Raw genomic sequence first — 21,023 nt, 5'->3', positions numbered from 1 at the left:
AACTAGTAGCAAGTCCGATTTCATTTTTCCAATGATTGCTGTTACAAAATTAAGATAAATAGATGGATATCCATGGTTAAAAAAAAACCCAAACTACCCATGGGATTGATTTTTAGGCCAGTGGAAAGAGAGGGGTTAAATGATAATTTGATCCTTGGCTTATATGCCGGGGCTGATGGAAGTGTCTGTCCTGTGTAATGTTTTCCCTTTCTCGTGCAGTGTGGAGTTGCCCTGACCCAATTCGGGGATCTCCCACCTACCAACTTTTATTGTATTATGCATGGAAAACATACAAAATTGGGCATTTCTTCCTTATTTGATTCCATGCCTACGTGCCTACCCCACCTTCTCTCTGGGTGTTTCTAGTGTCCAGTGATGGACCAGATATCATACGTGGACATTTTCTTCCAGATGTTGGAAGCCAGTCCTGAGTTTCCTAAAGTTCAGAGCCAAAGGTTTATAAGCAGTGACTCCACTGATGTTAAGTCAGATCTCCTCTGAGCAAGGTGTCCTATCTACCTGTACCTGTTTAGGAAGAGGTTGCACGGAAGCAGCAGAGCTGCCAAAGCTTCGGTGCACACTTGTTCTTAGCGCTCTTTACAATCCATTTTGGAAAAGATGGGGGACTGTGGACAGAGCCCCTCTGCTGCTGCGCTCTAGAATGCCTTTCTCGTTCACTGCCTGGATCTGTTCATTGCACTGGGCTCCTAGTGTGTCTTAGTCTCCTTGCCCCACAAGATGTTAGTTCAGTTGATTTTTTAGTATGTAAGTAAGAAAGGTCAGGGTCTTGGGTCCACTCGGAGCAAGGCCAAGACCCTGACCTTTCTTACTGATTTTTATTTTTTTATTATTTTATTTATTTATTTATTTATTTTTTTATTTTTTTTTTTATTTTTTATTTATTTTTTTTTTTTTAAAGATTTTATTTATTTATTTGACAGAGAGAGACACAGTGAGAGCAGGAACACAAGCAGGGGGAGTGGGAGAAGGAGAAGCAGGCTTCCCGCTGAGCAGGGAGCCCGATGTGGGACTCGATCCCAGGACCCTGGGATCATGACCTGAGCCGAAGGCAGACGCTTAACGACTGAGCCACCCAGGCGCCCTGATTTTTATTTTTTTAAACGCTGTGTTTGAAATTCTCCCTCTAGGTTGATTCCTTGTGCCAGACCGTTATTCCTAAAATTAAGCTGGAGCCTCATGAAGTGGATCAGTTCCTCAACTTCTCTCCTAAAGAAGGTCTGTCTACTCTCCCTGCCTTCCTTTGGGTTCCCAGATGTCCGTGCACAAAGGGAATATGGGAGAAAGTGCTGGGATTAATTTGTACCGTAGGCATCACCTGCTTTCTGAAATAGCTCTGCTCTTTAAAACCTTGATTCTAAGTACAGATGTTGAAAGCTAAATTTTAATTTCCCGTCTATGTTATATACTTAAATCTTTTATCTAAATAGGTGTATGTGCTTAAGGCTTTTATGCTAAATCTTATATTTTACTTTTACTCCCAGCAGGGGTGTTTCCCCCCCCCAAACCTTTCCAAACCTTTATAGTCAGCTATGACTTGGGTGCTGGTGAACAAGGCAAGTGTTGTCTTTCTGGGTGTGAACGTGTGAATCAAGCCCCATTCTCTGTGCCGCTGTGGTGAGCAGTAGAGGCCAAGACTCAAACATCCACAAAGGCACCTTGCCCTTTGTAAAGTGAATTCACAATTTGTCTGATCATTCAGTGTGTTTAAATGTTGATTTTAGGTGACAATAGTTACAAGGAGCCTCTTCCCTATTTATAAATTAGTTCATGAATCTCATTGGGCATCTTGCCATCCATTTAGAACAAAATAATGTCATATTCAAAGTTGTCATACTTTTCTCCTTTTCTTTCTCTGTGTCAGTTTCTTTCCGATTTCTCCCTCTTGTTCTCAGATGAAGCCCATAAGTAGGAATCCTGAACACTGACCCCCCAAGTGTCATAGAGTCGAAGGAAGCTTTCTTTGCCTTTTCTTAAATTGAGATACCCCTGCGTGGCCCCTGTGCTTTAAATTTTGTGCCTTCAGGGCTGCTGTCATCTTCGTTTTTACTTATGTCTTCAGGATGAGGTTAGAAGGACAGTTCATTAGTGTGGTCAACAAATAAGAAATTCGTATGTGCGTTTGTCATAGAAAAGGCCTCTGTGTTACAGTGTATGCTTAATGTATGGGTGTTACAAATGAGCAGTTCTCATGAAAGCATAACCTCCTTCATTCCACTAGAAACGAACTCAGGATGTTATCTGTGACAATTTAATCAGGGTTGGTATTTGCCTTTATTATCAGTAAGAAACGATTACATTTTTGAAATTAACAATACCCACTAGAATCCATATAGAGACAATATTTCTTTCCACCGAGTGTTATCCATTAGTGCCTTTCAGCTTACATACTCTTCTAAAGTAATTCCTTTCATTTTCATGAACACTATCAAATACATCTTGCTCTTTTAGTTTATGTTGCAGTATGCTTCAGAAAGTGTCCTAACTGTAACAATGAATGAATCACTGGAGGAGAAACATTTCAAGAGTAAAGTAAGTGGCAGGCAGTCCTTCTTCATTATCCTAGATAAACAGAGAGGAGGAAATTCAATATCCTTGTATGCAGTGGAGCTTCTAGGCAAAGTAGCTTATTTTCCCCAGACCTTTCAAGTAATCTGAGACTGGCATTTCAAATGATATTTAGAAATCTGATACCGAGGCACCTAGAGCCAGCTCAGTAGCTCTTAATAAGCAGGAAAGAGGGGATTCGAGTTTCCCTCACTTCTCCTGTCATGCCATTTCTGTTTTTTTTTTTTGTGGAGCACCTTCTGCTTGGAAAGGAGAAAAGTATTAGAATAATTTGGATGGTGCTAAATGAAAGGGACAAGTAAGCTCTAGGTACACTTGGCTAGTTCTCCAGAATATAACAGCACAGTGTGGCAGACAACGGGAGCCCCTAATAGGTTTTGCTCTTGGGTTTGGTTGTTTTTTTTTTTTTTTCCCCCACCATTGTTAAAAGATAAACTGAGGCATATTAAAATTTTTAGGAGTTTATTTGAGCAAAAGTGTATTCAAATTGGCAGTGCCAAACCAGAAGGGGTTAGGAACATTCCACCAATGAGAGCTCAGGGAGAGACTTTGATACTTTGCTACTTGGTTAACACTCTCAGGACTCCGTTCTGGGGGGGGCACATATTTGAGGCCCCCGGAACCGTTGGCAGGAATGTTGGCACTAGAGATACAAGGATTATTTTAGAATATTCGTTAGCTTGCGGAGTACCCACAGACTCTAAAAAACCCAGGGAGCTCTTTGGCAAGACTTTGTCAGAGAAAAAGGGAAGCATCTAGTGAAAGGTACTATGTTAGAAAAAGAGGAAGAGAATAAGACAAGAAAGAGCTATGTGCTGTGAATAGTGGGGAGGGCGGCTGGAAGACATGTTACTCGTTACCTCGGATATTCAGGGATTTCAAGAGAGAGCCACCTGGTCGTTGCTTGTCACCTGCAAAGGCAGCTCTGGGTGGGATCTGGTAGGTCACTTGTGCCTCAGAAGACCCTTCTGTCCTCGGGCAGTCTCTGGTTACAGGAGAGAAGAAGAGGTCGAAGCCTTTCTGTGGCCCCAAGCACTCCTCCGGCCGAGCTGCAGCTTCCATGCTAAAGGGCTCGGTTGTCTTGGGGGCTCCTTGGGGGTGTGGGGTGAAAGGCTTACCCAAGGTTATGCCCCTGGGCTCAGTAGCAGTGGCTGGCGCTCAAGGCATTTCGGCTTAGCGGGAATAGAAAGGAGACCAGAAAAAGGAGAGCTCTTTTGTCAAAAAGGTTGAGCTCAGAGTGGATTCTCCCTACTGGAGCCCATCCCTGCTGCCCTGGGGATGTGTGATTGATAACACCACTCTGGCTCCTGCCTTCCAGCAGACACGGTGTGTCTGTGACTCCCTGAGGGGAGGCCAGGGGACCGGGGAGCAGCAAGGCCCCCAGCACGCGCACACATGCACACGCACACATACACACACACACACTTACTTCTTTTCCAGTGTTTGCCTACCTATCTACAGATGGATTTAGAATTTTCTGAAGGAAGAATGTCTGGTGTCTTGCCTGCGGGCCCTACCATGCACATTCCCTCAGAAACAAATGAGCTTTTCTCAAAGTAACCATTGGAAATGCTCTTGGGCCCCAAGTTTTGCTAATTTTTTTTTAAGTACCTAATCCATTAACATGGTTTACAAGTCAAACAATATAAATGATATGAAGTGAATACAATGAGAAGTTATGCCAGCACTACCACAGTCTACCCTAATTTCCCCTGCCCCCAAGAGGTCATGATTTTATTAATTTGTTTTTTCTCTTTTTTTAAAGATTTTATTTATTTATTTATTTATTTATTTATTTATTTATTATTTATTTATTTGACAGAGACACAGCGAGAGAGGGAACACAAGCAGGGGGAGAGGGAGAGGGAGAAGCAGACTCCCCGCTGAGCAGGGAGCCCGATGCGGGGCTCGATCCCAGGACTCTGAGATCATGACCTGAGCCGAAGGCAGACGCTTAACCACCTGAGCCACCCAGGCGCCCCAATTTTATTAATTTCTTATGTATTTCCCAGTATTTCTTTATGCAGAGACAAGCAAATATGAGTCTATATTCGCCTCCGCTCCTCTTTCCTACAAAAGGAGGGCTACTTTATACACGGTTCTGCACCTTGATGCCCCCCCCCCCCCAACAATATCTGTTGGAGATCTTTCCATATCAGCACATGCAGAATCTTCATCCCTTTGTTCGGCTGACCTGAGTTCGGCCGTGTGGACGTCCAGCTGTTTAACTGCCCCTGAGTCCTGCTTCGTTGCTGTCTGATGGATGAAATCCACTTTCTTTCCCTCAGCCTCTGTGGAACACTTGCACTTACCTCCCACCCCTCCCAGCAGCCACAGCAGTGACTCGGAGGGCAGCTTGAGCCCCAACCCGCGCCTGCACCCCTTCGGCCTGCCTCAGACCCACAGCCCCGCCAGAGCCGTGGCGCGGGCCCCCTCGGCCCTGTCCAGCTCTCCTCTCCTCACAGCGCCTCACGTGAGTATTCCGCGGGCAGCTCGGGGCTCAAACCCTTTCCCTTTGGTCACTTGGAGCTTCACTAGGAGTGGGTGCCCTTCAAGGCCACTTGACTTTTGTTCTTGTAAAGAGGTCTTAGGTTTAATTGCTAAAACAGGGTGCTAGCCATCTTAAAGAACATTATTTTAAGACCTGCCTATAACCTCACCATGCTTAACACAATCCTCTTCCTTTTCCTGTGCACATTCCAATTATTACTTGTATGTTTTATTTTACACAGCCAGAAACATGAGGGGTAAAAATGTTGTGTTGCCTTCCTCCTCAAAATCATGTCCCAAATACTTACCATCAATTTAGATGATCCTATGGCCTACAATAGGAAATAACTTGTTTTTCAAATAAACAATCTTTGATGAACTCAAAACTTTGAGATTAAATGTTTTGTTGTTGAAAGCTCAGAAATATAGTTTAACCCTTTTTTCCTGTGGTACGACTCCCAATGCAGAGACTCAAGTTAGAAAGCATGAGTCATCCTTAAGGGCACCTTTTTCCAAATAAAAATAGGGACAGATAATTAACATTTTACTGTTCTGAAGAGTTCATTGATCTCTGTGAAATTTGAAAAATCATAAAATTATTATCAACCTTATTGAATTTATATCACATAGAGAAAATTTGAATATTTAAAAATTCTATAAGAACCATCTATCAATTAATATAATTTTGACGATTTAAAGTCAGTGTGTCCCAGAGTTCTGGATCTGTGGCCATGTTAAGAAATCCTCCCAATGTCACACCCCCATAGTGTGTTCTTTGTGTTTCTCAATTAGCTCTTGGTATCAAATCTGAATACCTCTACTCAGTACTAGGCGCCTTGACCCTTCCCTATTTCAAGAACTTCTTATCCATTCTAGACAGAATAGCATCTTCAAGTGCTTTTCAGAATACGGCCTTTGGCTTGGAATGCCCTCCTCTCTCTATGTAAATCATCCCCTTCCTTTCAAAAGGCCCAATGCAAGTGTCCTCTCCTACCCGAAGCCTTTCCTTATCACACACACTCATGTGTCTCTTTCCCCAGATTGTGAATGCACCTTGAGTTGATATTACAGTGTAGCATTTAATTGCCCTCAGCCTTTCACGTGTATTAATTCAGTCTCAATCTTGATCACAAGCTATGACTTGAGAGATGCAGTTTGTTTTGAGTGTTCCATGACATTTAATGTGGGGCTCAAATGTAGTCAGCGCTCAGCTTCTTTGACTATGTATAAACACATCATTCTATTATGGCCTGAATGAGATGAGCTACAGTCCTCTTCTTCACTGATGATGGACAATCTGGGACTGTCCCAAGCCAGAGACTTCCATTGGATGTGCCTGTAGGTGTATTTCTGGGAGCCCTGGCCCCTTAGCTCTCAGTGGGGGACAAGAAGTGACCCCTGGTGTGTGGAGAGCATCTTGGAAAATTGTGTTTTTGGGAGAACAAGGAAACTCTTTCATCATCAGAGCTCCAAGTGAATCCTCCATCACTCCAAGGCCGTGAAATCTCAAGAGATGTGGGAAATGAATCCTGTAATGTTACTTTTGATGTTTTAGCCAGTGGGGTACCTTCTGGGAAGTGACGGGTGGAGGTTTCTTCACCCTTTCCCTTGAATGATAATCCTTGGGTTGTAACCTTCACATGAGAGTGTGTTCTCCGTCTTTGCTTCACCTTCAAACTACTCATCTCTCACCAGAAGCAGACGAGCATCCTTTTCTCTCAGACGTTTGCAAGTTTCTTTTTTTTTTTTTAGAGTTTTATTTATTTATTTATTTGACAGAGAGAGAGAGACAGCGAGAGAGGGAACACAAGCAGGGGGAGTGGGAGAGGGGGAAGCAGGCTTCCCGCGGAGCAGGGAGCCCGATGCGGGGCTCAATCCCAGGACCCTGGGATCATGACCTGAGCTGAAGGCAGACGCTTAACGACTGAGCCACCCAGGCGCCCCACGTTTGCAAGTTTCTTGAGTATGCCCAGTTGTTCTGCTTTGACCCTTTTTCTGCCCCTTGATCTGCACAGAAACTGCAAGGATCAGGCCCACTGGTCCTGACAGAAGAGGAGAAAAGGACCCTGATCGCCGAGGGCTATCCCATCCCCACCAAATTGCCTCTAACAAAATCAGAGGAGAAGGCTCTAAAGAAAATTCGGAGGAAAATCAAGAACAAGGTGAGCCCTTCAAATCTAGGTGCTTCTGTGAGCAGAGACCATGACCAGAATTAAGCCTGCATGCCCCCATTCCCCCTCTTCCCGGTGGCCAACACTGGCCAATCTCATGGGGGTGGGGGTAGGGGGACAAGGCTCAGCCTTGCCCTTCCCCTCAGTGGTGACTGTGTTCCTCCAGTCCCTCTGCCCATCCTCTGGGTCAGTGGATCCCAAACTGGGTATGCATACTCCTTGGTGCCCAAGGGGATCCATTCAGGGCTGACAGGAAAACATTAGAACTCCCATTAATTTTTTTTTATCTCAGCCTTTTAAGTTTCTGTTTTATGATGTACACAATATTTCCTTCTAGTGGGCATGTACATAATTTATAGAGATATAAATGCATTATGGGTGTTTAATTTTTTTCTTTACTAGGTTTTTGATTAAAAAAAAAAAAATTCTGTAGTCTATTGTTGTATACCTGGATTCAGGAGTCTCCTAGCCCTAGGTCCCTACACTGTAAATCAGGACTGGTGAGGCCGAGGGGCATGGCTAGGGCACAGACAGGCCAGAAGGCAGGAGGCAGAGAAAGAAAGAAAAAGAGAGTCCAGTTACCACTTTTGGTCCATGTGCAGAACCAGTAGGGGGCTTATGCTGACCAAGCCCAACCATCTCTGTGTGTAAGTGATAGTTGAGCCAACTGAGGCCACAGAGTTGAAATCATTTATCTAAGACCACACAGATGGTTCGTGACCCACGTGTTCTGTTCTGACTCAGGCCTGCCATGCTTCCCACGCAGGGCCCAGTTTGGTGAACTAGTGACCACACAGGCTGGTTGGAACCAAGGAGGTCAGAAGAGGTGACTCACAGATGAGCCAGCAGGTTATCTAAATGAAGAGCGGCCACAGAAATGAGCAGGACCCTGGTGATTTGTGTGCTAACAGACTCCTCTCTTCCACATACACATAACTGACTTATGGAGATGGCAGGAAGTTAATCCTTTTTTCTCCCCTTCTTTCTCAGATTTCTGCCCAGGAAAGTAGGAGAAAGAAGAAAGAATACATGGACAGCTTGGAGAAAAAGTAAGGCTCCTGCGAAACTGGGTGTGTTTATTGGGTAGTCTGCACAGGGACACGGGAGTGCGCAAAGCCTCTGTTTTCCACAAGTAGATGAAGTTCATTCTGGCCACCATTAAAGCTCGTTGGTTCATCAGCTATGTTTTGCCTGCCACCTAGTGGTTTTTAGAGGGGGAGGCCTTATAAGTATGGCCTTAAGTAAAAAAGACACTCTCTCTTAGCAGGCGTTGGTACCACACCATTTCTAACCAGAGGAAGTCCTCGAAGGCTTCCTTTCAAACAAGTGCAAATAGTAACATTCGTTCCTGTTCCTGGAACTCTGCTCAGAGGAGAGGCACTGTTTCAGCCGAAGGGAGCAGTGCTAATGAATCCCTCACACCCTAGAGAAGGGGTGTAGGCCGTACAGTGAGTCGGGCTGGTGTTCTATACATCCCGTCCACTATAATTCATGCTGCAGGCCGGCGACTTCCCACAAAAACACTCGAAGGCAGCTTTTGTTCTTCTGAATAGTCCAAAACATCAGGAGGGCTATTAGAAAAACATGAATGAAATGCAGCTTTGTATTAGCCTTAGAATATAGTTCTCTGGCTGGCCAACGAATATCATTTAAGATGGAAATGAGGCCCCCAACCCAGAAATGAATCTTCCCATGTGTCTGGGGAGAGGAGTGGATCCTGGCTGGTTGTTGACGTTCCTACTGCAAGTTCGTGTCTCTACATCCTAGTTTAGGTATTGGTAATTGAGCATGAAGTAGTCCCATTCTGTTCCATTATCTTCTGTAGGCTTCAGGGTCAAGATGGTCTTGGGGGCTTGCATGCTCCTGCAGCTGGATTCCTTGGCTTGACGTGCTGGGTTTTTGTCCTCCCCTCTTGTCTGTCCCAAGCCCCTTGGCTCCCTATCAGTCCTTCTGGCCAAGACTACAGCCAGCAGCATCCAGGCCCCTGTAGTATGGGGGAGATGAATGATGGGCATTGAGAGCAATAGGGATGAGGTGAAAGAAATCGAGGTTGGAACACCCTGGAAGGACTTTACATTTTGTACCATCCCTATTCATTTTCTGGTCCTGAGGCACGTGTTACTCATCTCTCTCTCTCTCTCTTTTTCTTTTGTCTTCTTACCTTTCTTCCCAACTCAGGCTGGCCAGGCTCTGTTCCTCATTTCCCTAGAGTAGCTGATGCCCAGTCCTCCTTCTCCAAACCCCACCTGCCTCCACCCAGCTCCTGGCTTTGCATTTGCTCAAGTGATACAACTAATTTTCTTCTCTCTTGCTCCTCTGTAGGGTGGAGTCTTGTTCAACTGAGAACTTGGAGCTTCGGAAGAAGGTAGAGGTTCTGGAGAACACCAACAGGTGAGTGTCGCTGGAGTAAGGAGCTGTTCAAACTGCCTAATGGAAGGTCGGGGAAAAGGGGGTGCAGATCCAGGACCAGAGTGGGAGGAAAGTAGAGGAGATCACACTGAAAGCATAGTTGTGGGAAGGTGCTCGGGACGGCCATACTCCACCCACCTGTTCCTGCCACACACGTGCACTTGCACATGCACGCACTCACACGCACACGCACATGCATGTTCTTTACTTTTCCTAAAATACATGGCAGGAAGCTTGGAGGAGAGTAAGGATGGTAAGTCAGATTCTCCTGAAAATGACATTCAACTTTAGAGGTGGACAGGGAGGGACTGGCCTCTTCATCGTCACCCAATTTTAATAACAAATGGTGTTTATTCATGAAAAGAAAAGAGACTAGGTTTGCTTTTTAAATTACTGCTTATAAAAATTAATGACATTTCAAACCCATTTTAAAAAGTAATTATAGGACAGAGTGAGTTAACGGGCTCTTCTAGCACTTTCTTGCCGGGTATTGTTTTTAGTACATCACAGATATTAACTCCTTTAACCTTCCAACAGCCCTATGAGGTGGTCCTGTTAATATCCCCATTATATAGAGGAGATCACTGAGGCTCAGAATGGTTAGGTGAGTTGCCCAAGGTCACACAGTAAATGCTAGAGCTGCATTTGAATGCAGGCAATCTGGCTCTGGAGCCTCAATATAGGAGAAACATATTGAGCATTATCCTGGGTAACACGCAAGTTATGGGGTTGAAGTATATGGTTAAGAAAAAGGGGGTAAGGTATAGGGTTAAGAGTTGGGGAGTTTAATCCAGAATTCGTGTGTGTGTGTGTGTGTGTGTGTGTGTGTACACAGTACCTACTTATGCTTTAAAAATTAAAATGTTCATTAGTCAGGGGATCCTGTTGCCCTTAGTTGTTATAGATCCAACAATGCAAGCCCAGAAAAATAGACTTTTAGGTAAGAAAAATATTACTTAATCATTTTAAGGCTTAGCATTAATGCCTAATAATGATTTTGCAGTTGTTAAGGGATCAGGTTAAATATATTTGGCTGTCATTTGATAATAACATTAAATTTGGCTTCCATCTTCATGGTTTGATGCTCAGGCAGCAGGCTTTTCTTCTCATAAGTTAAAACTACCATCAGTGGGAACATTGGACATATTAACCCCACTGGGCTTCCCTCTGCATTTCTGGGAATGTATATGCTCAAATAGCAGGTCAGGTGCTCCGCTGACAGATGGCAGAAGAAGTAAACGCCACCAGCCCGAGGCGCTCTCACCTTAATCCCCTGCAGTAAAGGAGGCGGTTTCCAGTACCGCTTTAGGATTCTGGTTTCATGGTTCCCTGTAGTCAATAGTCTCCCGAGGCTTTGACCCTTCTTACCTCCAACTTCACTCCTGCCCTAGTGGATCTCTGGGTTCTGAACCCCTACCAGAGTCTGTGTCCATCTTGTTAGCACCCTGAGTGCCCGTCCTAGCACTTGCTGTTGCAGAAGCCCCGTGCCCCATGTCCACGAGTGGGACAAATCTACACCATGAATTGGTGAAAAGGGAAAGAGGAATTTATTCAAGATAACCTTGGAGTTTGGTCCTGGTTCCTCCTTGTCTCGGGGCTCCGGGTGCTAGGTCTTCTCTCAATCACACGGGGGCAGCAGAGGTGCAGTACGGGCTGTGCTTGGGGGAGCCGGCCACTTGTGATTAGAAGTGCTCTGCTTCCCCGCCTCTCCTGAGAAAGGCCTCTCCTCCCCTCTCCAGGCTGACCATGCTGTATCATATTTTTTAAAAAAGAGGGAGAGAGAGAAGCAGACTCCCCCTGAGCAGGGGCTTGATCCCAGGACCCTGAGATCACCACTTGAGCCAAAGGCAGATACTTAACCAATTGAGCAACCCAGGCGCCTCCATATTTTTTAAACTTAAAAAAAAAAAACCCAACACATGTAATATATTCCTCATTGCAGAAAAAATCAGAAACTACAGTTAAAAAAGAAAAAAAAATTGCAATCTTTTCACCCAGAGATGTTCATATTTTGTAATATTTCATACATATGTATTTATACATATACACATCCTCTTTTGTTAAGAACTTTTTCTGTTTAAAAGAATGCACTGGACATATTTTCATATCAGTGTATTTCTACAGAATCCTTATTTCTATCAGAATCTGATAAAGAGCTATCACGTGAGGAACACTGACATAAGGTGCATCTGATCCTGTGTAACAACAGTGTGTTTTGCCAATTATTTTTATCTTTTTTTTTTAAAGATTTTTTGTTTATTTATTTGACAGAGAGAGACACAGCGAGAGAGGGAACAGAAGCAGGGGGAGTGGGAGAGGGAGAAGCAGGCTTCCCGCGGAGCAGGGAGCCCGATGTGGGGCTCGATCCCAGGACCCCGAGATCGTGACCCGAGCCGAAGGCAGACACTTAACGACTAAGCCACCCAGGCTCCCCTATTTTTATCTTTTTAAATAATGGCCATAGTGATTTCAATGATATTGGTTATTATAGAATATGTGTTATGGGAACATATGGTATATTCGAGCTTGGGGTCAGCATATCTCATGTTCTTCCCTGGGAGTCAATGATGATTTTCTTCTTTTCTTCTTCACGGACTGTGTGGAAATTTTTTCCAGCATTTAGCCTATTGGAACCTCCACTGAAGAAACAACCTACCTCATGCTATTGGCATCCTGCTCTGTCCCCTGCCTGGCCTGTGTGTGCTCTCCTCCTTCACAGCTCACCTCTCCGGGCAGACAGCCCTTCTTCTGTGGTGGCTAACAGGCGACCGATCTGTAGTCTTCCCACAGATAACCTTATCAGGGGACTCCTGGGGTTATAACTTCTAAGTAATTTTTAATGTGTTTTAGCGGGAGAGGTCAAGAAATGCAAACAGTGCTGTTCTTGTTGGGACAGGGAAGGTGGGTCTGCATTCCCTCTGGCGTCTTCCCCTCCTCGAGGGCCTCCGCCTGCTCAGAGGACACAGCACCAACCGCCAGGACTGCAGTGTAACCTTGGCCGTCTCCCGCCCTACACCTGTCATGAGGAGTTGGTGGTTTGGGCATGTGGCAGGGGAGACTTTGGGTCCCTCTGCTCACATAACACTGCGTCAGTGATGCGGTGTTTGAACTAAGTACAGGGCTGGGCCTAATGAACACACACCTGTGTTTGTGTTCCTGGCCATGCTTCTTGGATTATTGTCCTTCGGCGGTAGCTGGACAGACATAGAATAGCTGGTCATGAACAGGATCCTGTGTCACTAGAGTGGGGTGGGAGACCTTGGGCACCATTATGTCATATGACATGACATGGTGGGAAACGTGAGGGGATATTTCCTCGCTGACCAAATTAAAGGAAGACTATTTTTACATTTTACCACTTCTGTGTTACACCCCACGAGGGACTTTTCTGTCTCTCTAGATGAAAATGAGCACTCTAATTCTGAGTCAGTCCTGACTTAGCAGCCACCACCTAGCATAGCGTATTGTTGGTTTCTGGGTGTAAAGACCCCCTTTTTTTTTACACTCAGGTAGCTGGAAGGGGATGAGGACAGGAAAGAAAATGAAGAAATGCTCTTAACACTTCTGCAGCCTTACCCGGGAGCCTCTCGGAGCAGAGCCAAGCAGTGTGAAAGCACCTTCACACTCGCTCTGCTAAGGTGATCCCCTAATTGCGTGCCATCAGGAAATGTGTGGGATGAGAGAGAGACAGTTTCCCAGGGGGCCTGTCTTCCTGGGCTCAATCAGGAAATACATTTTCACTTACAAAGTCTGGGCGAGGCCCGTGTATGTGTGTGTGTGTGTGTGTGCGCGTGCGCGCGCGGCTGCTGGACGATCGTGCTTTCCCACGCTCATCACTCACCCCTCTAAGCTGCAGGCTCTCTGGACAGCCCTACCCTCGTCCCATTCCAGAGAAATCCTGCGCAGGTGACACACACCGCTCAGCCCAGCAGTTTTAGGTGTTGGTGGTTCAGGTGGCTCCTCTCGTTTCGTATTTTGCTGTGTTGCCTCTGTAGGGCTATGAGCCACAGGTCCTCTCCTCCCGCCCTGATGTGTGGAGCCGTGTGTGGGAGCTTAGACCTGAATTGTGTGTTAGCAGAGACCGCCTGATTTGACTTCTACTCACTTCATTTTATAGAAGAGGAAACTGAGGTGCAGTGAGGTTCAGGTCATCCAAACATCTAGAGGTAGAACAGGGACTAGACCTCAGCCACTTTAAGTTTTAAATTGGTGCATACCTTGATTTTTCTTCTGCTGTGCCCCTTTCTCTTTCAAGGACCACTGCCTTTCCTCAGCACAGGGCTAACTTCAACCTGAATAGGAGGGCCTTGCGTTTTCGAGGACCCCACTCTGGCTCACCTCTAGCCACACGTCTCTCCATGGAAAGAGTAGTCAGCAGGTCCAAGGCGATGTTTGCATGTGGAGCTCTCACTCTACCCCTTCAGACCCTACCCTGGTACCTGGGATTCTGGAATTCCCTGCCCCAAGGGCCTTGGCCCATCTCCAGGGCCTGTGTGGGTCTCTACCCCAAGTCTCTTCTCGGAAGGATAGACCAAGCCACCAGGGGGGCACCCCCAAAGCTGATGGGGTGTGTCAGGAGTTTGAACCTTGGCTGCCATGTGCCTGAAATCCTGCATGGTGTATCAGGGCCTCTCAGCTATAATCCTCTCTGTCTAACTCCACTTGTCTTGTTCTTGGAATCTACACACAGTTCCTGGTACAGGTCTTTCCAGCTAAGTGCGCTGGGCTTTCACTGTGTCCCGCCTCTCCTCATGTGTTTACTTGGCCCCTACGGCTGTGCCCGTTTGCACTACACACTATTACCCTCTTCCCTGGGTTCCCCTGTTCTCTGTAGATTGACCGTCACTGCCGATCCCACCTGCTGCTGTACCGGAGAGGCCACTGGAGTACCGGTGAATGACGCAACTTAGCCCTCTGCAGACCTTGATCTTGCTTCAATTTGCTTTCGTTTCTCCATTATCTGTTACTTCTGGTTGTGTGAGGAGTGTAAGCTTTCTTTTCAGGTGAAAATATTTCAAACTCCAATGGATCTTTGGGGACCAGACAGAGTTCCCCAGAGAGCCTGGAAGGGCATTTCAGTATAATTTTGTGGTTAAGTCAGCCATTCCACAGCCCCAGAAAACATTCTAGAGCTCTCTTGTTCCTGGTCCTGGTAATAGAATATTTCAGAAGTCTCCTCTGGTCCCTGCAAAACAAACCCTTTGTGATACAGCAATTACACAGAAAGAGGAAGGAGAAAATGCATCCTTGTTTGTTTTTACCCCTGCATTTAGGCCAAAGCCCCATGAACAGCCCTCAAAGCTTAAGTAAAAGATCATAAATAAATATTATTCAAAGTTTAGGGTTTTAGCACCCTGTGACTATCATTTATTTGCATATGTCACGCTTCAGTATTTAAAAGTCTTGGGAGATGGTTCGCGAGTCTCCTTACATCTTGTTATGCAGCCTGTGGAACTTTAAATTGTGTTCCACTGTAGCCCAGCACCTCTCCAAATCCACCCCGGGACTTTGAGGTCGATGGTTTAGCTTTTGGACACCCTCCTCCTAACCCTCAGAAATTTAGAGACAATATCTCTAAAAGACCGGGCTGGGCGTGGGGTTGGGGAGGGATTCGTGTGGGATTTTTTTCTTCAGAAGGACACGGATGCTCGGCTCTTCCATCATGAAGCCACCTGATATGCAGCTATATATAATTATTTTGCATGTGTGCACTAGGTAAGCTTTTTGATTGTAATCATTTTGCATTTTATGTAGTGACCCAGACATCCCACGGGAATGTATACACCACATGCGTAACTAGTATGAGTGCTTCACAACTGAATGCATATTTACCATGCATGATATCCTCTGATAACCGTGTGTTCCAGTTGCTTGTTTCATTAAAAAATTCACCCCTGACAACCCAAGTGTTTGTACACCCCACTAACGGTTCATGATTGGGAAGTTGGAAAATACTACTCTGATAGTTCCATAAGAAGGTGAGAAAAGGTCCTGCATCTCTGTAGGAGGCTGACTTGTCCAGAGAGTGGTTTCTATACACACACTCGTGTGCACACACACACAGCATAGCCCAGCTACTTCCATTTCTCAGTAAGGTGTGTGACAAGATTTGATGGAAAGTACATCTATCAAGAGGTCCTGGTTTGGAGCTTCTGGTATAGCAAGTAATTGGGAAACCCCAGTTTATTCTTTTTCCTGGGTTCTGATTTGTCACTCCAATGGGAAATCAGGTACCTGATGTTCCATGTATAACATGCGGTAGCTCTATGACCATTTCCTCTCTCTCCCTCTCCTTCTCCCTCTCTGTCTCTCATAAATAAAGGAAACAGGGGCACCTGGGTGGCTCAGTCAGTTAAGCGTCTGCCTTTGGCTCAGGTCATGATCCCAGGGTCCTGGGATCGAGCCCCGCATTGGGCTCCCTGCTCGGCGGGAAGCCTGCTTCTCCCTCTCCCACTCCCCCTGCTTGTGTTCCCTCTCTCTCTGTGTCTCTCTCTGTCAAAAAATAAATAAAATCTTTAAAAATAAATACATAAATAAAGGAAACAGTAGAATACAAAGTTAAATGAAAGACAAAGAAAACCATGAGGCTGGTGATATATTTCCTAGTTGTTTTAAGAGTAGGTCTCGCCCTCCTGGCTGCTTTTGAATGTTTTGCCTAATTTCCCTTGATCCGCCTCCCGCGATACAGGGTGATGCTTTAGGCTGGGCAAGGCCGGCCGCCGCCTTTGGCTGCTCTTTTGCAAGGACCTGCGTGAGGACAGCCACTAAGTTTATCTGTACATCTCACCACAGGACAAAATCCACATTTCCAGTCAAGAGTTGGATACTCCAGTTTAACAAGTTGTGAAAAATCTCTTGGCCCAGATAAATGTTTGCTACGAGTACTCCTTTCTCTAAATTGAGACCTTGCTCCCGGAAGTCCAAGAATTCATTAAGCCATAATTAGCCACGGTCACTGATGATTTAAAATGCAGTAATAAAGGAAAAGTTTATCCTGGGCTTTGAATGCACTGTTGGGTCTGTCCTATGGTTGGCTTTTTATAGCTTTGGCTTTAAAATGATTCTTCCATTTCATCTGATGGCTGCCTTTCCTTCAGCCAGCCCTTCGTGCAAGCAGGGCAAGAGCTGTTATCCACGCTCCCAGTGCTGCGGGCCGTGGCATCTGTCCCAGGGGCATCGGGGAGAATCCCACACCATCTCAGACCACTGTTTCAGTTAGGAGGCCCCAGGCTTCCCTGTAAAGGGCTGGCTTCATCAGTCATCAGTGGGAGGGGACAGCAAGCACTCTTGAAAGGTGTCTTTGCTTTAAGAAACCCAGAGTACTCCAGGAGGGGGGATTCTCTCATTCTTTTGTTAGCTGATGAGGTCACAGGAATTCACTTTGATTAGCCACCTAAACTTAGGACCCAGATAACTTTATCAAAGGTATGCAGCAGTGGTACCAAGATCTAAACTCAGCCAATCCCCTGTTCCGGTGCAGACGCACCAATCCTAAAGCCATCTCATCTACTCTTCCAGTGTCTCACAGAGGGACAGGTCTTGTAGTTTCCATTTTACTGAACAAAGCCCAGGTTTGACTTCCAGACACCTGACATAGGGCAGGGAGCACCCTTGATTCTTTTACCTCTCACTTGGCATTGTATCTTTGGTATGGCCAGAGATGTGCCAGGAGATGTTCATGTGCCCTTGTTTTATTTGTATCATTGTCACGGAGACTTTGTTAGTATGTATCTCATTGCCATTGGACTGATTTTTATTGTGACTCTGCCATCTGTGGCTTGGCCCCTGCTGATAGTAACCTTTTCTTTTTTTTTTCTTTTAGAGAGAGCTCCAGAGTGAGTGTATGGGGGGAGGGGCAGAGGGAGAGGCAGAGAGAGAGAATCTTTAGCAGGCTTCATGCCCAGCATGGAGCCCGATGTGGGGCTCGATCTCACGACCCTGAGATCATGAGCTGAGCTGAAATCAAGAATCAGACTCTTAACCAACTGAGCCACCCCCATGGTAACCTTGTCTTATCTAATGGTGGACGTATCTCTTCATTGGGCTGTGGTTGATATGATGTTAACGTCCCTGGGTTTAAGAAAAATCTACCTAACTAAGAGGTATTTAGGTTATTGATTTTATTAGGTTATCAACGAGGGTACCATGTTGTCATGCATTGGAAAGTCCATGAACTACAGAATCAGGTTTTAGTTTACAGGTGAGGTCTTCAACTTATGACAGTTGTTTGTTATCTCAATATATGGAGTTCCTAGAACTCAGTCAGTGGGTGCTCAGTCACTGTTAATTTCCTTTCCTTATGACAAAAATGAGTGTTTCTGTTGCATGAATGAATATATATGAATTTCCCAGACTTGATTGGATCATAGAAATCTGTTTAGATTTGGGCTGGACGAGCTCAATCACTTCCCTTGGGTGAAATCACTCGGAGTTGCTGATGGATGGGCTTCAGAGTGTCATCATTTGCACCATCAGCTCAGTTCACCTTCACTGATCCGAGGAGGAGAAGCAGCAAATAGCATATGATCAATCACTGTTGCTTTCCACCAACATTTCAAGCTAAAAAAAAATCTATTTTAAAACTACATGTTTGCTCATCTCAAAGAGTGGGATTATAAACTGTTAGAAATCAGGGACCATTAAACAACTATTTACATTTGCAGTGGATTCAGAATGTAATTATCTTGAGTTTGGAGATGTGCTGCTGAATGCCAAGTAAACTGCCATACAACTGGAAAACGTCAAGGCTTCCCTGCTCACCCAGCCAGACTTCAATGGCCCTTCTTCCAAACTTGTAGCACTTTGCCTCCATAGTTAGGGGTCCCAACTTGAGGCTAAGACATCCTGCCGCTGGTGTTTAGGTGTGTCTGGTCTATTAGAGGTCCGCTTTCAGGGGGCACAATGGAGCCTCCTGGGAGACTCTTCAGCCTAGGGAAGGGGGTACCAGGGCTAGTTTTCTCAACCATAAATTTGAAGGGAGGCGTGATTCCAAGTAATTTGTGGATTTGGTTTTCTTGGTGTTTCACACTCTAAAGATGGAGCAAGGAGCAGGGAACAGGCAGGAAGGATGTGTGGGATGGTCGTGGGTGAATAAGGTTGGTTGGTAAAATAGGGAATTGGGTTTCACTTTAAAATCACCTTAGGACTTGGGAGCAAAGGGAAATGGCTTTGGTAATATCTGGAAAGCTGCACAGAGCACAGCTGAGCTTGAGCACCTCAGGCTGACAGCTTCAAGACATGGCTCCTCAGCAGCAAGCAAGGAAACTGGGAGGCCCCTTTCCATAGTCTAGCAGGCAACAGAAACATGAATCAGTACCACAGAAGGAGGCCAGAATATGAGAGAAAAGGGTTTGTGTCTATGGTCAAGTACAGGTCTTACCTGTGGGCTCGCCTGTATCTGTTCTAGGAATCCCAAAATACAGCAGAGAGAACCCAGTGAAGGCTTCGGGGCCAGCACCACAGATGGTGGTCAATAAAATGCAAGCTATGGGGCGCCTGGGTGGCTCAGTCCTTAAGCGTCTGCCTTCGGCTCAGGTCATGATCCCAGGGTCCTGGGATCGAGCCCCGCATCGGGCTCCCCGCTCAGCGGGGAGTCTGCTTCTCCCTCTCCCACTCCCCCTGCTTGTGTTCCCTCTCTGGCTGTCTTTCTCTCTGTCAAATAAATAAAATCTTTAAAAAAATAAAAATAAAATGCAAGCTACTGCCAGCCACATATTAGCACTGTGAGAATGAATGCTCACCCAGGAAGTGGGTGTGCATTAGGTCACTTAGCGCCCAGTTTTGGAAAGACAGCTATGCTAGCAGCTGAGAATGGAGTGCTCTTCAAAAGAGCTGGGGAAAAAACTTGCTGAATTATATGATCTCTTTTTTTCCCCTTTTTTCTCAGCTTTATTGAGGTATAATTGACAAAATTGTTAGATATTTAAAGCATACATGGTGATTTGATATACGCATACATTGTGAAAGTATTCCTCGTAGTAATTAATGCATCCATCACCTCACATGTTTACCTTTTTTTGTTTTTAATTTTCTAGTGAGTGCATTTTAGTTCAACTCTCTTAGCAAATTTCAATCATCCCATACAGCGTGACAGAGTAGAGTTACTATGTTGTACGTTAGATCCTGCGACCTTATTTATCTTATGGCTAAAAGTTTGTATTCTTTTACCGGCCTCTCCCTATTTCTCCCAACCCCCAGCCCTGGGCAACTACTTTTCTACTCTTGAGTTCAACTTAAAAAAAAAATAATTTTTTTTTTTTAAGGTTCCATATATAAGTGATACCATATGGTGTTTTTCTTTCTCTATTTGGCTTATTTCACTTAGTGTAATGCCCTCCAGGTTCATCATCCATATTGTCACAGATGACAGGCTCTCTGCAAGAGGAATTTAAAATAATCATACTATCAGTATTTCTCAGCCTTGAGTAACATACAGAACCTTTTAAAGAACATGTTGCCTGAATATACAGAAACCAGGTCCAAACAACTGTGATTATACTTCTAGATAACAATGAACAAAAAAATGTACAACGTACCAAAAAGACCTCCATATTAATAGAATTTAAATTAATGATATTGATTAATGAGATGAATGATTTTGTTTTGCTTAAGTTTACCAGGACCACACAGTATTGGTTTTGTTGTTGTTGTTTTGGGTTTTTGGGTTTTGTTTTTTTTTTTTTGAGTTCAGAAGGCTTCTGCCCCAAGTGCTGTGGCTGCCCCAATTCCGTCCCCACTCTTAGCCAGCTAGCTGCTGACAGCAGTGTCATCCTATGGCCAGCCTGTCCCTGCTTGGCTTAACCCCCAGGAGAACTCGTGTCATTGGCGCTTGTCAGGGTGGAAGTTGCAAACTCTGGAAAGACTAGCTAGTCCTTCTAGTACTTGAAAGCTCTTCAGGAGGTAGATTGTGTCTAGAGGCAGGTTCTCTGGGAGAGCCCAGAATTCTGCAAATGAGTGATTTGCTGATGTTTCCCAATGAGCTTGTCTGGCTTTCTGATGTGACATCACAGCATGAATTTTTTTAAAATTTCTAAGACTCAAGAAAAAGCATCTGCTTATAAAATCGTTCCACTTTGCCATGTGCATGGGGCTTGGGGAAAGGAGTGAGACAAAGAAGAGCTTCAGCTCTAGGCTGCTCACACGGATTTATCCCAGAGGCTCTGATTCAGGAGGCTGTGTTGTAAGATCCTTTTCTGCGGCTTGCAGTGTTCAGAATTTGCAAAGAATGTCACCATCTGCTCTTTCTGTGACCTGATGTCACACAGACCAGAATATAGGATTCTCATCCCAAACCCTTCCCTTTTAAGGGTATGCACAGTTGTCCAATTTTAGGGAGAGAACAACTCTTTTTTGCTCCTGCTCCCTGCC

The 21,023-nt window shown here is 45.2% G+C and overlaps 1 protein-coding gene across 2 annotated transcripts in view; it reads left to right on the top strand.

Annotated features, from left to right (window-relative positions):
* The window catches only part of CREB3L2 (cAMP responsive element binding protein 3 like 2), a 108,512-nt gene that overhangs the window by 77,613 nt on the left and 9,876 nt on the right, over window positions 1–21,023 (top strand). For both annotated transcript variants that reach the window (XM_036079765.2, XM_078059612.1), the window contains exons 4-8: window positions 1,149–1,236; window positions 4,875–5,059; window positions 7,092–7,238; window positions 8,238–8,296; window positions 9,570–9,638. In XM_036079765.2, the coding sequence (XP_035935658.1) occupies window positions 1,149–1,236; window positions 4,875–5,059; window positions 7,092–7,238; window positions 8,238–8,296; window positions 9,570–9,638 (548 nt within the window). The remainder of the gene's footprint in view (window positions 1–1,148; window positions 1,237–4,874; window positions 5,060–7,091; window positions 7,239–8,237; window positions 8,297–9,569; window positions 9,639–21,023) is intronic.

This window comes from Halichoerus grypus, chromosome 12 (assembly GCF_964656455.1).
Source record: "Halichoerus grypus chromosome 12, mHalGry1.hap1.1, whole genome shotgun sequence".
Taxonomy (NCBI): domain Eukaryota; kingdom Metazoa; phylum Chordata; class Mammalia; order Carnivora; family Phocidae; genus Halichoerus; species Halichoerus grypus.
This window is presented reverse-complemented; position numbering and strand designations above follow the sequence as displayed.